The sequence below is a fragment of the Echeneis naucrates genome, chromosome 21 (assembly GCF_900963305.1).
Source record: "Echeneis naucrates chromosome 21, fEcheNa1.1, whole genome shotgun sequence".
Lineage (NCBI taxonomy): Eukaryota > Metazoa > Chordata > Actinopteri > Carangiformes > Echeneidae > Echeneis > Echeneis naucrates.
The window spans coordinates 10,326,103-10,339,321 of NC_042531.1; the positions used below are offsets into that span (position 1 = coordinate 10,326,103).

Consider the following 13,219-nt stretch of genomic DNA (forward strand, 5'->3'; position numbering starts at 1 on the left):
TATCATGCAAAATGATGCAACGAAACCGCAAACTACAGCCCTCAAGCTGTCTAGAGGAAATGAATATCTGTTTCAAAAAAAGCTAAACTTTTCTAGCTTGAAGGAGGTTAGATTTCTTCTAGTACTATTTTAGCAGGAATTAGTTTTGTCCACCCAAAGTAGGATGAAACTCATATGGGGTGAAATTGCTGGACGAACAAACTGATGACACAAAAATGAACAGTGGATGTGCTCTTAAACACAAGAGCATGTAGGAGGAGCACAACGTTTTCTAAGTCCTTTGATTTTAATTTGTTCACGGTTTTCACAACCCACTTTATACAGCTGCAGCTTGGTATATGAATACATGCTGCAATGTGTGATCACGTGACCGCTGAGAAAGGAAACAGGTTTTTTGACTTATCAGATGACATCCTGCGCATTGTGGTGAACGCCGATGTCTTAGTGGAAATTGGTCTGGAAAGGGAAAATGGTAAAAATGAGGGAGGGATTTTTCAAGTCACGTGCTCTTCATTTATTTTTCATGACTGGTGACAAGGATTTTCAGTTTATGTGACTGAGTAAGGAGACAGATATGCTTTGTTTAACCTCCAAGCTTTAAGGGAATATAAAAAGAAAGTGCAATTGCATAAGGAGTTTACATGGACTAATGAGTTCAGGCCAGGCACTTTTCTGACTCATGAAAGAGGCCCTGGAGTGGCAACTTTACAGACCAGCCTGGTTACAACTGAAAACGAGGGACACAATGTGGATTTATGTCGCGATGATCTTTGGGGTATCTGGAGCTTGGAGCCCGGAAACAGGTTTGAACATATTTACTTTAGTCTCAATAAGTAATCATTTTAAACATTTGGAACAAAATACAGAATTTTGTTCCAAATGTGGCTTTGTAGAGATGGATATGCCCTCGACGAAGATGACTCCATGTATGGTTGATATCCTGGCCGCCAGTATTCTACACTCTGTACAATTGTACAATACATATTTTTTATGTTGTACAAACATAATTTGTGATCACATGTATTCTTTTGTCATCTTTGACACGTTTTTAATATTTAGGGTAGCATGGTAACCTCTTACAGTTACAGTGAATCACTGCGTAGACAGTCAGTGGAAAGAACATGCACAGAGGTGGGATGATGCAGCCACTGACATGGAGGGAAAATGTTCCACAGCAGGTGTATGCAGAAATGCTGCGTTATTTTATGAATCAACAATCAGGGTAGAGACAATACGTTCTGTCATGGGATTCTTAACTTTAAATCAAGGTTTTGCTTCATCACAGGGTCTTTGGCTAGTTAAGGAAAGACTGTGGTTTTACTGTCCCACCACACACACACTTTACACCTCCGATATAAAAGATGAAAGCAAGCTTCAGCCCCCCGCAATGCACAGAAGGAAAACACAAGACAGGAAAACACCATGATCTGAGGTCTTCTGAAAATATTGTGAATGTTGTAAGAGAAGCATACTATGAATATATCAGTAACATTTCCTGTTTTATAAGTTTAGGTTTTACTTTCAAAAGGCTGACTTCTCCTGTTGGGTATTTTAAGTTTGTGAAACCTCACACTTTTCTACAACAGGAAATTGAGCGTTTTCCTCTACAAATTTTATTTAAACCTGTTGCAGTTTGTTGCTTATAATAACTTCACTTTACTTCTCAGCCAAGTAACATGCTAACTAAACTAAATGACAAACAGCGGATAATTCATCACAGTTGTTTCTCTGCTGACCAAACCCTTCTGAATCAATCGCTAATTCCTGTTTGAAAAGTAAAACTCACACTAATGTTTTCATTCCATTCACTATCATCTTTTTCAGGAACTAATAAAAGCACCACTGTTATCCGCAGCACTTCTTTGCCTTTTAACGGTAAACTCATTTGACTTTTTCTTCTCAACATTCTGCTTCACTAAGAAAATTAAAATCAAATAAGTTAAGTGAGGACACAGGAAGCTGAACACAGCATGTATTGTTTTCTATCCTCTCTTTTCCCTCTTTGCTGAAAAAAATAAATAAATTAAGAATGAGAAAATGCTTTGAAGAAATTTACTTCTGAGATAGATTTGTTCTGTAATTACCTTTGCTTGTTTTCCAAAACCATTTGAATATATTAAGAGGCGAAAGTGAATGACTGAATGACCTGAATTACAAAATTTTTGTCATTCAGTAGATTGAAATACTTTAATTATTTGATAGTTACAAAATGTTATGAAGGTTTTCTCATGTGACAAATTTTGCTTAACATCATAAAATCAGACGCATGTATGATTTGTACCTATGTAATATTAATTACTTTCATTAGCTTAGTTTATTTGTTTAAAATTGGAAAAAGAATATGTACATGTATAGTTTTGTTTTTGAATGCCCATGTATAATAGATTATATTGTTTAATGACAGATTAAAGCCAAATAATTCAATCAGCATCATAACTGTAATACAATGTGAAAAAATAATGCTAATTATTCTTCTTTTTCAGTAACCAAAAATTTATCTTTCAACGTGGGGAGTGATGTCAATCTGACTTGCAGTGACAAAACTTGGAATGAGACAATATATGTTATATGGAAAATACAAATGAGCCACAAATCATGTAGGATTGCCTTTAGTAATGGAGATGATGGAGTAGAAGCCAGAGACTCCTGCAATGATGGCAAGTCACTTCACAACACATCCAGGTCTCAGCCATACCTGCGAATCCCGAGCTTCTCAATTAATGACATTGGCGCTTACAACTGTGAACTGGCTTACAATGGGGGAATGGAAAATTATGTGATCAACGTGTCAATCACAGGTAGGATTTTTTTTTATTCAAATTCAATTCCCTAAAATTGCACAAAAAATATTCTGGTTTCCAGATGCATGCATGACCACACATCTTAGGTTTTGAAATATCATCCTCTGATGGCAGTAATGGAAACTCGTTTTTGCTGTTTTGAATAGCCTTTAGTGTAAATGTGAAAAATCTCAAGCAGTATGCCTCTCTAACCCCAACGGCCCCCTTACTGAATGTAGTTCATCAACTTTCCTGTTGACTGTAGAAATAATTTATGTTTGCTGTAAAAAATATTAATATTCTAAAAAAGTCAAATGTGGGCAAGCAAATTAAACTGCAAGCCTTATTACCTGTGAAGTGCCGATTCATTTGCTAAACTACCATGTCTAGAGTCAACAGAGGACCTCTGTCCTACATGGACTGATGGCCTTGTGAAAAGCACTTTGGCCTCACTGTGTTCATATCTTGATTCTGTGGCTCCTCAGAAAAAGAAAAAATGAAAGAGAGGAGGCTGGGACCTGGGCATAGCCCTTATCTCCTACTCGTAAAGTACAAAGTTCTTAATAACGAAGCCCCATCATATTCCAGGAGGTCACTCTGCTCCCTGGATGGAGGTTTACCTTTGGTTCCTAGAGTCTCAGAGTGTAAATCTGGAAGCAGATCTTTCAGCTATCAGGCTCTTTTTCTATGGAACCAACTGCCAGTATCCGTCCGGTATCACAGTATTGTGTCGCAGCTTTCAAGATCAGGCTTAAAACCTTCTTTTAGGACAAAGCCTACAGTTAGAAATTTCAGGGTTAATTACTCTTTATCTTTTTATGCTGCTATAGGCCGACACTGCTGGGGGTTGCACCGAACACCTCTTCCTCTCTCCCCCTCTCTCTCTCTCTGTCCCCAATGCATGTACATTGCATATCTCTAACTTTATCACTTCCTGCAGTCTGTGTTTTGTCCCTCCTTTCCTCTTTCTTCCTTTCCCCGTCCTTCAGGTTCTGAATCATCTGTGCTCCATGTTCCTGCTCAGTACCTGCTGCTGCAACAGTTACCTTTAGTTCTGCCTCTTAAAGGAAGCTTTTCCTTGTCACTGACACCAACTGCTTGCTCTTGGGGGGATATGTGGCTCTCTTTAACAACTCCATAAAGAGTTTATCATGACCTGCTCTAATTTTCAAGGGCCTTGATGGAACTTTCTTATGATTTGGCGCAAAATAAATAAATTTGATTTGATTTGATATTTTGGGGGGTTTCGGGAAGCTTTTAATATACTGTAAAATAAAAAAAAAATGTTTGTTCTCCTAGTTCCTCCCAAATTATCAAGCAGGCTGTACACCAGGGAAAAGAAGTTTATTGCTGTGTGCAAAGCTGAAAGAGGGAAACCTGCTGCCAACATCAGTTGGAGTCATGGGGGAAATTCTGCAGAAGTGGAAACACTGCCTGAACCAGACGGATTAATAACAGTACAAAGTCATCTGGTGTTGGACTTGGAGCCAGAAAACCTGACCTGCTCTTTCAGACATCTGTTCTGGGAAGAGGAGCAAATCCTGTCGCTAAAACCTGAAGAAGGTCAGACACCAAGAGACAGAGTATAGAAGTTCACACCAACCAACCACAGTAATAAGACAAGTAATTGATTTTAATTTTTAGACTGAGCTGTTTCTGGTATCATTGCAAAGTATTTGAAGTAATTTGAATGAAAACGAGTTTCTATTGCTTCACTAAGTTAACATTACAACTTTATGTGTTACTCACACACACACACACACACACCAGAAACAAGCACTTAAAACACAATAAAGCGCTAAAATGGCAACAGGAACTGAATGGGAAGCTGTAACTGAGGAATGTCTCTCTCCTTGTTGCAGATTATATTCAGTGGGTGAGATTATCTGTTGTTGTGGTAATCACAGCATTTTTTGTGGGATTGGCATTTTTTTGTCTACATAAGATAAAAGTGTTGAGGTAAGTGCCATTAGATGAAAACAAATAATACAACTTTTTGTAAGCTTTTTTTTTTTGTTGTTTTTTGAGTCGCTGAGCTGGTTTGTGTGTCCACAGGCTATGCCAACAGTCCGACATTTCATCATCCAAATCTCCAACGGTGGGAAATTTGTCCACATCTTCTTTCTCTCATGGCTTTGTTTTTTTTTTAATGCCATGTTCATGACATTTCTCTTTTTTCTTATTTCAGACAGAGGATGTGGAGGAAGTTGAACCCTATGCTAGTTATGTTGAACGTGTGAACTCAATCTATAACTGATTTGCACACGCATCATTCAGGCACATTGCACATTGTTCCATCTGAGAATCTGAAGGCGTTGAAGGTTGAGATTTTAGAGAAGAGTAGACCAACTTTTGAAATGAGAGGGAAGCCTCTTAGTTCTTTCCAAACAAACACTTAACTCATGGAACAGGGGATGTACCTAATACCACACACTAGTTCCCACATGTGGGTCTCAAACAGAACATGACAATAAATGCAACTACTACTAACACACATGACATGTAATTATGTTGATTATCTGCAGAGGTAGTGTTGCTTGAGCAGATTTTTGCCGTAGTCATCTGGTAAACGTACCAAACAGGGAGTGTGTATAATTCAATGACACACTTGCTTCAAGATAATAAGAATTTGCAGAAAAATTTATATGTGTTCATGTATTTGTAATTATGCATTTATTAAAAAAATCTGTTTAAACACATTGATATCATTCAGCTATGCTATAGAGAATAACTGAGAAAATGCTATTTTAGCCTGCATTAGTAAATGTTAACAAATTCAAGGGCTGATCAATTTGGATTTTCCTTTGGAGAAAATTTGTCAACTAACAGGAATGTGACGGCTTGAAGTCAGTTGTTATACATTGTTTTTAACCATGATTAATATTTATTTATAATAATAAATTTTGAGCTCACGTTTGCATTCTTTTTAAAAACACAGCAAAGACACAGCCGATACCTCACCATATGATAATTATTGGAAGTTAATCATTTCATTCTTCTTCTTCTTTTTTTTTAGCTGTCAGAGAGTCAAGGGTGTTTGGCTACGGTTCTTTAAGTTGTGTGCGCAACCCACTGGTGGAGCATAGAGATGACAGGTGGGGCAAGACAAACTGAAGGAAATTGTCCTCTTTGTCTATTCTTATTAATGCCTTTCTTTATTAACAACAAAGATCTTGCATTCAGAAAAAAACACCCAAACGCAAAGAAAGTAATCATTAAGAAAATCTTACCTGGAACCAAAGTGTAAAAATAATGTTTAATGTTAGCATGTTGATAGCAGTAGAACAATAAATAAACTTTCACACAAAGCGTGGCTATAACGAAACAAAATGGATCCATTTGTGACACGGACCACAAAAGTTGGCGATGGATAAAAGATCATGTTACCTGAAGTTACTTTCTTAAATTTGAGATTCACTGGTGTGTAGGGAACTGGAATAGAAAATGAGAAAGTGCACTCTTATGCCACCTACTGGTATCTAAAGTCAAAAGATTATTGCCTTGGTTTGTTTCAGACTTTATCCAAAATACATTTGATTAATTCAATTCAATTCAGTAAATAAAATGATCAATAAGTAATCAAAGCCATTTTACGAGGAATTTCTGTACATCTCCACAACTTCACATGTATCCAGCTGAACATAATTAATCCTATAATCCAAAAATGTGTGTTTTCTTCACACATATAGAAGCACATATCTTCTCAAACCTTAAATATGCATTTGCAGTATATTTAAGTGGTGTACAGTAGTTTTCAGGAGCGTTTGTTTAACATGCACAACATGCAAATTGCACCCACAATTTGAGCACTCACTTGCACATCCACTGCATTTGTGCAACACTTAAATTTTACATTCAAATGTCAAGTGGTGCTCATAAAGCCTGCCTGACACAGACTTAACTGAAACTATGGTCACACTGGACCAAAGCTTTGGTTCTGTTTTGACAAAAATAGACTGCTGGTAGAGATCACACCTTTTTGCTGTACATATATATGTGTATTTTTTTATGGTACAGTGTCTTAAAGTAAATCCTGTTGTAATTTGAAGCATCAGCTACTCTTAGACCATTTAAAACATCTTGCCTCGAAGACAAAACAGTTTTGTTTGACTTGTTAATTCCAGATATGCTAATGTCAATGCGTATGAGGAACACCGACACCAAACTCGGCAGTGTGCAGCAGGCTAACTCTGACTCACTCATGTGCATAATGACTACATCAACTTTGCATGAAACAAAACTTATCTATTGAGAATCTTTCTGTGTCATGAGTCATATAAAAATAGTAATTCCACTGAGGCCATGGGTCTAACAGCATCAGACATCACAGGATTTGCTGGCATGGAGATGCAGTTGTTCTTGGAGATGAGCTGATCAATCCTTTTGCATTTTTAAGTCTTTGAGTGCAAACATTGGGAACAGTTTCCATTCGATTGGATCTTCCATGTATTTAGTTAGTATTTTGAGAATTCAGACATAAGATTCTCCTGAGGTTGAGAGGTCAAGTGCAATGTAAGTTTCTTCTTGTGAAAAAGCCACAGCTGTGTGCAGATTTCAGTTTTCCTAAGAAGTAAAGGCAGACATATTAGGGTTCGTTGTATCCACAGCCTGTTGCTGTTTGCTGTCTATTTTTTTTTTCTCCTTTCTTTTATTGAAGATCAAGTTCTGAGCATTTTAATTGGAAATTTTGAAAGTCCTACTGCAAACAATAGCCATTAGAGGCACCTTTTCCAGTTTCCAGTTTTATCTGCCAGTCCTACATCTTTCAGTTGTCTGAACAATTCCTCTTGTTCTTGTTCTTGTTACCCCATAAGAACATAATCATCTGCACAGTCATCTTTGGAGGAGCTGTCAGATTCACATTGCTGTTGACAGGCTGCTGGGACATGAACGGTTGCATAGTCGCAGTCATTGTCAGTTTCAGCTCTGCTTACTCTCGATCCTTTGACACTGCTGTGGTCGATAGAAGCATATGTTACGTCCTCAGGAGGCTGTTGTGAAATAAAACACAGCTTGAAATGGTACTTCTGCTGTCATGAGCATGCGCCACAGACAAGTTTGACAGTAGTGTGGTGCTAATGTGACCAGCACATTGATGTGGTTAGTCATTTGCCTTGACTGAACAAAACATACTCACCATTTATTTATTTTTTACAGTATGCAAATCTAATGAGGCAGCACGTCAGACGGCGCTACCATAAAAGAACACACCCATAACCTATAAAACGCTGCAACAGGCACAGTATCTGTTAAAATTTATGACTAGCAAAAACAGACCCAACAATGTTGTGTTGCAGGCCCACCTTATTATCTGGTGCAGACTGTCCTGAAAGAGAAAAGGCACCTTTGAGAATTCAACAAATAAGTCTACTGATTACACATAGTGTTATAAATGCAGTTTTACCTTTCCTTTTCTTCTTTATCCTGACAAGGAAACAAAGTATAATAATGAGACTGCACGCAGATCAAAATACATATAATAATAAGATTAATTTGTCCAACATGAAACTATTCAAAGTCTGAACATATTCATTCATTTTCTATTAAAGTGGCAATTATGGCCGTAAATCTTGCTGAATTATTATCAGCAACTTCATCTCAGATATGCAGCATTTGGCCCACAGCAGTGTTTCCTTGACAGCGGAACAGACAGCAGTGTGTGCTGGAACAGGAAACATTTTGCATACATCTACAACCAACCTCTGTCAAAGCACAGCTATCTATAGCAGTGGTTAACAGCACAGGAGGGAAAATTTAGGATGCTCCTTGGTCACCATCTCCTTTTATACTGTTTTTTTATTTAGAAAACAAACACATAATGTGGCATGCAGCGAAGCTCGTGCTAATTCTTTACGGCTGCCTTCCTATAAAAGGAGTTTAAGCTATTTTTGTCTGCTAACCACTATTTCCTTGATGAAGCAAATACTGTAGCGTCTTGCCACAGGGCCACCACACGCCACTGTTTCTTCTAAATACGTATTGCCTGCCTTCTTGTTTTATGTCATTTTAAATGTTCTCAATTACAGCCATATCAGTGAAACTTTAGTCTAATCATCGCAGTCTAAAATATTACTGTGGAGTATGTGTGAGTGGTCTGTACAGTTTGTGTCTAAGAGTGATTACTTACCTTGAAGTGCAGTTTCCCATGATGAGGCCACAGGATCTGAATGTTTAAACTGTATTTGTTGGCAGGCTGGCAGTACCTGGTTGCCTGAAACCAAGTGTGAGCCTGATATTGTAGTAGACGCTGGTATCACTCATCTGCACATTGGCCAGAGTAAGAGAGGAAGAGAGAGAGAGAGCGACTGATATTCTGATTTCCTGTTTGCGTTGGTCTCTAATGCAACACACACAAACGCAAACACACATACAGACCTGCACAAACACGCGCACGCACACACACACACACACACACACACACACACACACACACACACACACACACACCGGTTCTCCAGTGGGAACTACTTTTGATAAGTAAATAAGATTCATTTAAATATCGGCAGCAGATATCTCTTATTTTTAACAGTATATAACTTCATGTGTGTGTGTTTTTTGCCTCAGTTTGCCTCGGTTAACGTGATGGTGCAAATTCTTCTTTAAGAGCAATATGAGGAAGTCATATTCATTGGAAAGTCCAGTTAATCATACAAACCGTATGTTAGGCAAGAATAAAAGTCGAACTTGACCAAAAGTATATATTTTAATTTAGGTGAAAAATAGCTAAACATTCACATGCAGAAGATTGTATTACACTGGAGGGTGCTGTTGGACAAGTCTGGTTCATATGTCACAGAAAAACACTCTCAGTCTTCACCAGTGAGAGGAATTTACAAAATCTTGTCACACAGGAAATAAAACACCAAATACCCCGTACAGTACAGTACACTCGTCCTGTAGAATTTGGCTTGTGTTTGTAAGCCACAGTTCCTGCTTATTGTTGCACTCAGACTTCTGTTATTGTTAAATGCTTTCACAGATTGGATAAGAGAAGCAAGCAAAAAAGCATATCATCCCATGCTGTGATGGAGTTGATCATTTTTCTGTCACTTGTTGGAAACACATGCAGTTATGGTCACAGTTTGAAGCTGTTCACATGACAAAGGATATCCCATAGTCCATTTGTCCTTCAAAAAATAGTTTTCTGGTTCTTGAATATTAATGTATGTATTTGTATGATATTAGCACTATTCACACTTGCACTTCGGAAACAGTGACAAGCATTGTTACTCATATGCTGGTCTTAGAGTATGTGTGGGAAGACAGGAAGTGGTGAGCTTGTTACAAGTCAAGAGGCCCCTGAGCAGCTACACTCACTAATTCTTTTTGAGGATTCTAGTCATGAAGATGTTGAGCCCTTTGGTTAGACTGCCAAACAGTTATCTGATAATATTTTGTTTATTTGTGTCCATCTATGGAAAAAAGGAAGGTAAGTCACATTTACATACAACAATCTGGTGGTGAACCAGATGGTGGTGAACATTTTGAGCCAAGATAATTGGAGTGAGGACAAGTTTTTATTACAATTATGAGATCGCACTGTATAAGCCATATATATAATGCCAGATCTATTGGGTATTGAGTGTGTAGAATAATTCCATAATACAGAAATATTCCTACCAGGCAACAGCAGAAAAGATGTCAGAAATGGGATAACCATGCTGAAAGTGCAATCAAATCATTCATATTTTCATTTATTTTGAACGCATTAGGAATTACAATCAAGGCTATGGGTGTCACTCTCCGATGAGAATGAAGTGTTGGTGCTGGATACCTACATTGTAATTTTTTCTGGACAATTGAAAGACGCTCACAGGGTAAATTAGTTCTGAATCTCTGCTGAAGTCCTGTTTGTCAGCCCCAATTTTCCCTCAATTTCTTTTCTCTGTGTATTTCGTTCATTCTGTCCATGTAACTATTAAGTGCCAGTGAAATACTTAGTCATTTGTCGACTGTGTACTAAGGATGAGAAACAACAGGTATAAAAAATAATATGAATATGTATAATTAGGTTGTGCCATACAGTGTGAACACAACTTTCTGGAGGTACTGAGATTTTCATTATCTGCACTTGTTGGCAGGTGGCGGGCGTATCTGTTCCCGAAATTATAGACAGTTTCTTCTTAAAATTAAGATGTTTGGCTGGAAGAGAATCGTGAAAGGCAACACTTCAGTTTTCTTTTTTAGTTTCAGACTTGTTTCCTCCATCTGAAGTTGGGCTGATGGTCCGCAGAGGCACGACATGGAAAAGTGCCCCAAACGTGTCTCTGACTCTCAACTGTCCTGCCAAACACGGTGGAAAATCTCTAAACATCACCTGGTGCAAACTGCTTGACAGTTTCCCCTGTCAACAGATTTATAAATCAGGAAATGTTGACATAAGACAAAACAACACTGAGAATGGATTGATCTCAAATTTGATTTTTAAACGGATTTCCATTCATGATGATGGCCTGTACAGATGTGAATTTAGAGAAATTGGGGTATTCAGTCATACAATCAACATCTCAGTTTCAGGTAGGCACCTTTTTTCTGTGCTAAAATGTACACATCTGCAAGATTTTTAATGTTAATTGTGTTGGTTGTCTATCACTCCCTAAAGACATGTATGAGGGGGTTGAAAAAACTGAGAAGAATAACATTGAAGGTGAGGCCCTTTAATTGTTAAGTAGCATTCATACATTTGAATCATTATTGAATGCTATTAGTGATGTGGTTTTGTTTTTGCAGTTGCGTCACTGGATGCTGCAGGCAGTGGAGCTGTGTCCTGGCTGCCCTACTTCTATATTTGCTTTAGCATAGTTTTACTGTTTCTCATGATAACAGCGTTTACCTGGTTGTGTTTCTACGGGTGGAAATGTAAGAACATTTAGTGTAATATTAGATTACCGTGCCATAATTTGCAGATTTTACTTTGTAACAAATGGAGCATATGTTTTTTGTGTTTTTCACAGGTAAACCAGCCAACAAGGCATCAAAGAGGCAGGTAATGAAACACAGTGTAAGTGAAGATTTTGTGTTCTTACTGAGTGTTAGATGATGGATCAATCAACCCGAACAAAGAATAGGACCAGTGTCTACAGCTGAAGCTTGCCAAGTTGCACATATCCTATAAGTGTTTAACTGTTGTCATGATGGAGCTGAGGCTGAGCTCTTTACTGTCGTGTCTTGTTCTAACATCGCAGGAAATGTCCAGTCATATGATACCTGACCTGCCCAAAGCGAGCGCCCCCTCAACCCCTGTCCTCCAAGTTCGCTTCGTTTGGAATGAAGCAAACCCTCCGAGCACTTCTGGGTCACAACCTTCGGCACCTTCTCTGTTCTCCAGTGGGAGCCAGCCCTGTGAAAGCACAGGAGTGTCACACACTGCTGTGTACACTTCCATCAACCATACAGTGTCTGGAATGCCTGCCAGAAAAGAGGAAGTTAAAGACACAGAATATGCTGCTATCAAGGTTTCCTGAACATTTTTCATTTATCACACACACACAAGCGGAAAAATATTCACAAGCTCATGGTCGTGTCATGGAACAGGCAGAGAGGCGAAACCATCAGTCACACCGTCGAAGAGGTGGATGGAAGGAGCTTGTGGTCATGCAAATGTACAGTATGTCCCCCTAAAGAACCTGACAGTAGGTTTTTTGTTTGTTCACATGCACAGCTGCTGAGCATCAAGCTGAGCATTTCTCATTTTTTAATGATGTATGTATTTTTCTTTAAAATTCAGCAGATGCCTATTATGTTTATTTTTGTTATTACACTATTCTAAGTTGAAATATGAATATTTGGTAATTAGTAAAAAAAAAAAAAAAAAAAAACAAACTTGAGAGACTGCCGAGTCTGAGTCCAGTATTTTATCTCAAAGACTTCCTGTCCCACACGCAGACCTCAGGGTCGCTACTGCTGCCAGAAATGCAGTGCCTCGTCTCCTTACGTGTCGTGAAGCTCACTTACACAGGAAATTCAAGAGCAGATGAGAACTTTTGTACTTTGATGACATGTCATGTGACTTGTCTTTATATATTGTGCCTCAACCACAAATGGTTCACATACTATGAATGGAGATTTAAAAGAAACAAAGAGATGACAGGAGGAATGAGAGGAAAATGAGAGGATTTTTTTCTTTATTTCATTAAAGAAGTTGCTGGCTTCCACTCTATTGGACCCATGAACCCTAAAAAAAATCTATATCCTCAGGAGATACTGAGTCACAAACACAGGTGAGAATATTCAGCTTTTAACAAGACCAGGTCTGATCTATGACTGTGTCATAGGCCCATGTAGATGCAAATGATCCAAATACAGTTTCAAACATTTTCAGGAAGTGTGCAGATATTCTAAATGCTTGTATTGTATAAATGAAATAATGAAAAGGAGGAAGGCAGGAAAGCAATGTCATTAAAAAAAAAAAAAAAAAAAGCTCAGTCAGGCTCTTCAGG

General features: G+C 38.1%; 1 protein-coding gene across 9 annotated transcripts; it reads left to right on the top strand.

Moving 5' to 3' along the window:
* Nucleotides 1-437: 437 nt before the first annotated feature.
* si:ch211-214p13.9 (cell surface glycoprotein CD200 receptor 1) lies at nucleotides 438-13,199 on the top strand. 9 transcript variants are annotated; one of them, XM_029530376.1, is made up of 12 exons: nucleotides 438-803; nucleotides 1,825-1,875; nucleotides 2,484-2,798; nucleotides 4,080-4,343; nucleotides 4,643-4,739; nucleotides 4,836-4,878; nucleotides 4,969-5,875; nucleotides 10,968-11,297; nucleotides 11,383-11,427; nucleotides 11,511-11,639; nucleotides 11,735-11,781; nucleotides 11,966-13,199. In XM_029530376.1, the coding sequence occupies exons 1-7, from the start codon at nucleotides 680-682 to the stop codon at nucleotides 5,035-5,037; spliced, it is 963 nt and encodes a 320-aa protein (XP_029386236.1). In that variant the 5' UTR covers nucleotides 438-679; the 3' UTR covers nucleotides 5,038-5,875; nucleotides 10,968-11,297; nucleotides 11,383-11,427; nucleotides 11,511-11,639; nucleotides 11,735-11,781; nucleotides 11,966-13,199. The 9 variants fall into 9 exon arrangements, with proteins under 9 accessions (XP_029386236.1, XP_029386238.1, XP_029386237.1 ...); XM_029530378.1 differs by having other exon boundaries at nucleotides 11,735-11,766; XM_029530377.1 differs by lacking the exon at nucleotides 10,968-11,297.
* Nucleotides 13,200-13,219: the final 20 nt, after the last annotated feature.

Bases quoted from the DNA above. Each gene is read 5' to 3' on its own strand.
- si:ch211-214p13.9 (XM_029530376.1), top strand. From the start codon at position 680: ATGAAAGAGGCCCTGGAGTGGCAACTTTACAGACCAGCCTGGTTACAA. The intron at 2,799-4,079 runs GTAGGATTTTTT...TTGTTCTCCTAG, and splicing joins GATCAACGTGTCAATCACAG to TTCCTCCCAAATTATCAAGC. The intron at 4,740-4,835 runs GTAAGTGCCATT...GTGTGTCCACAG, and splicing joins CATAAGATAAAAGTGTTGAG to GCTATGCCAACAGTCCGACA.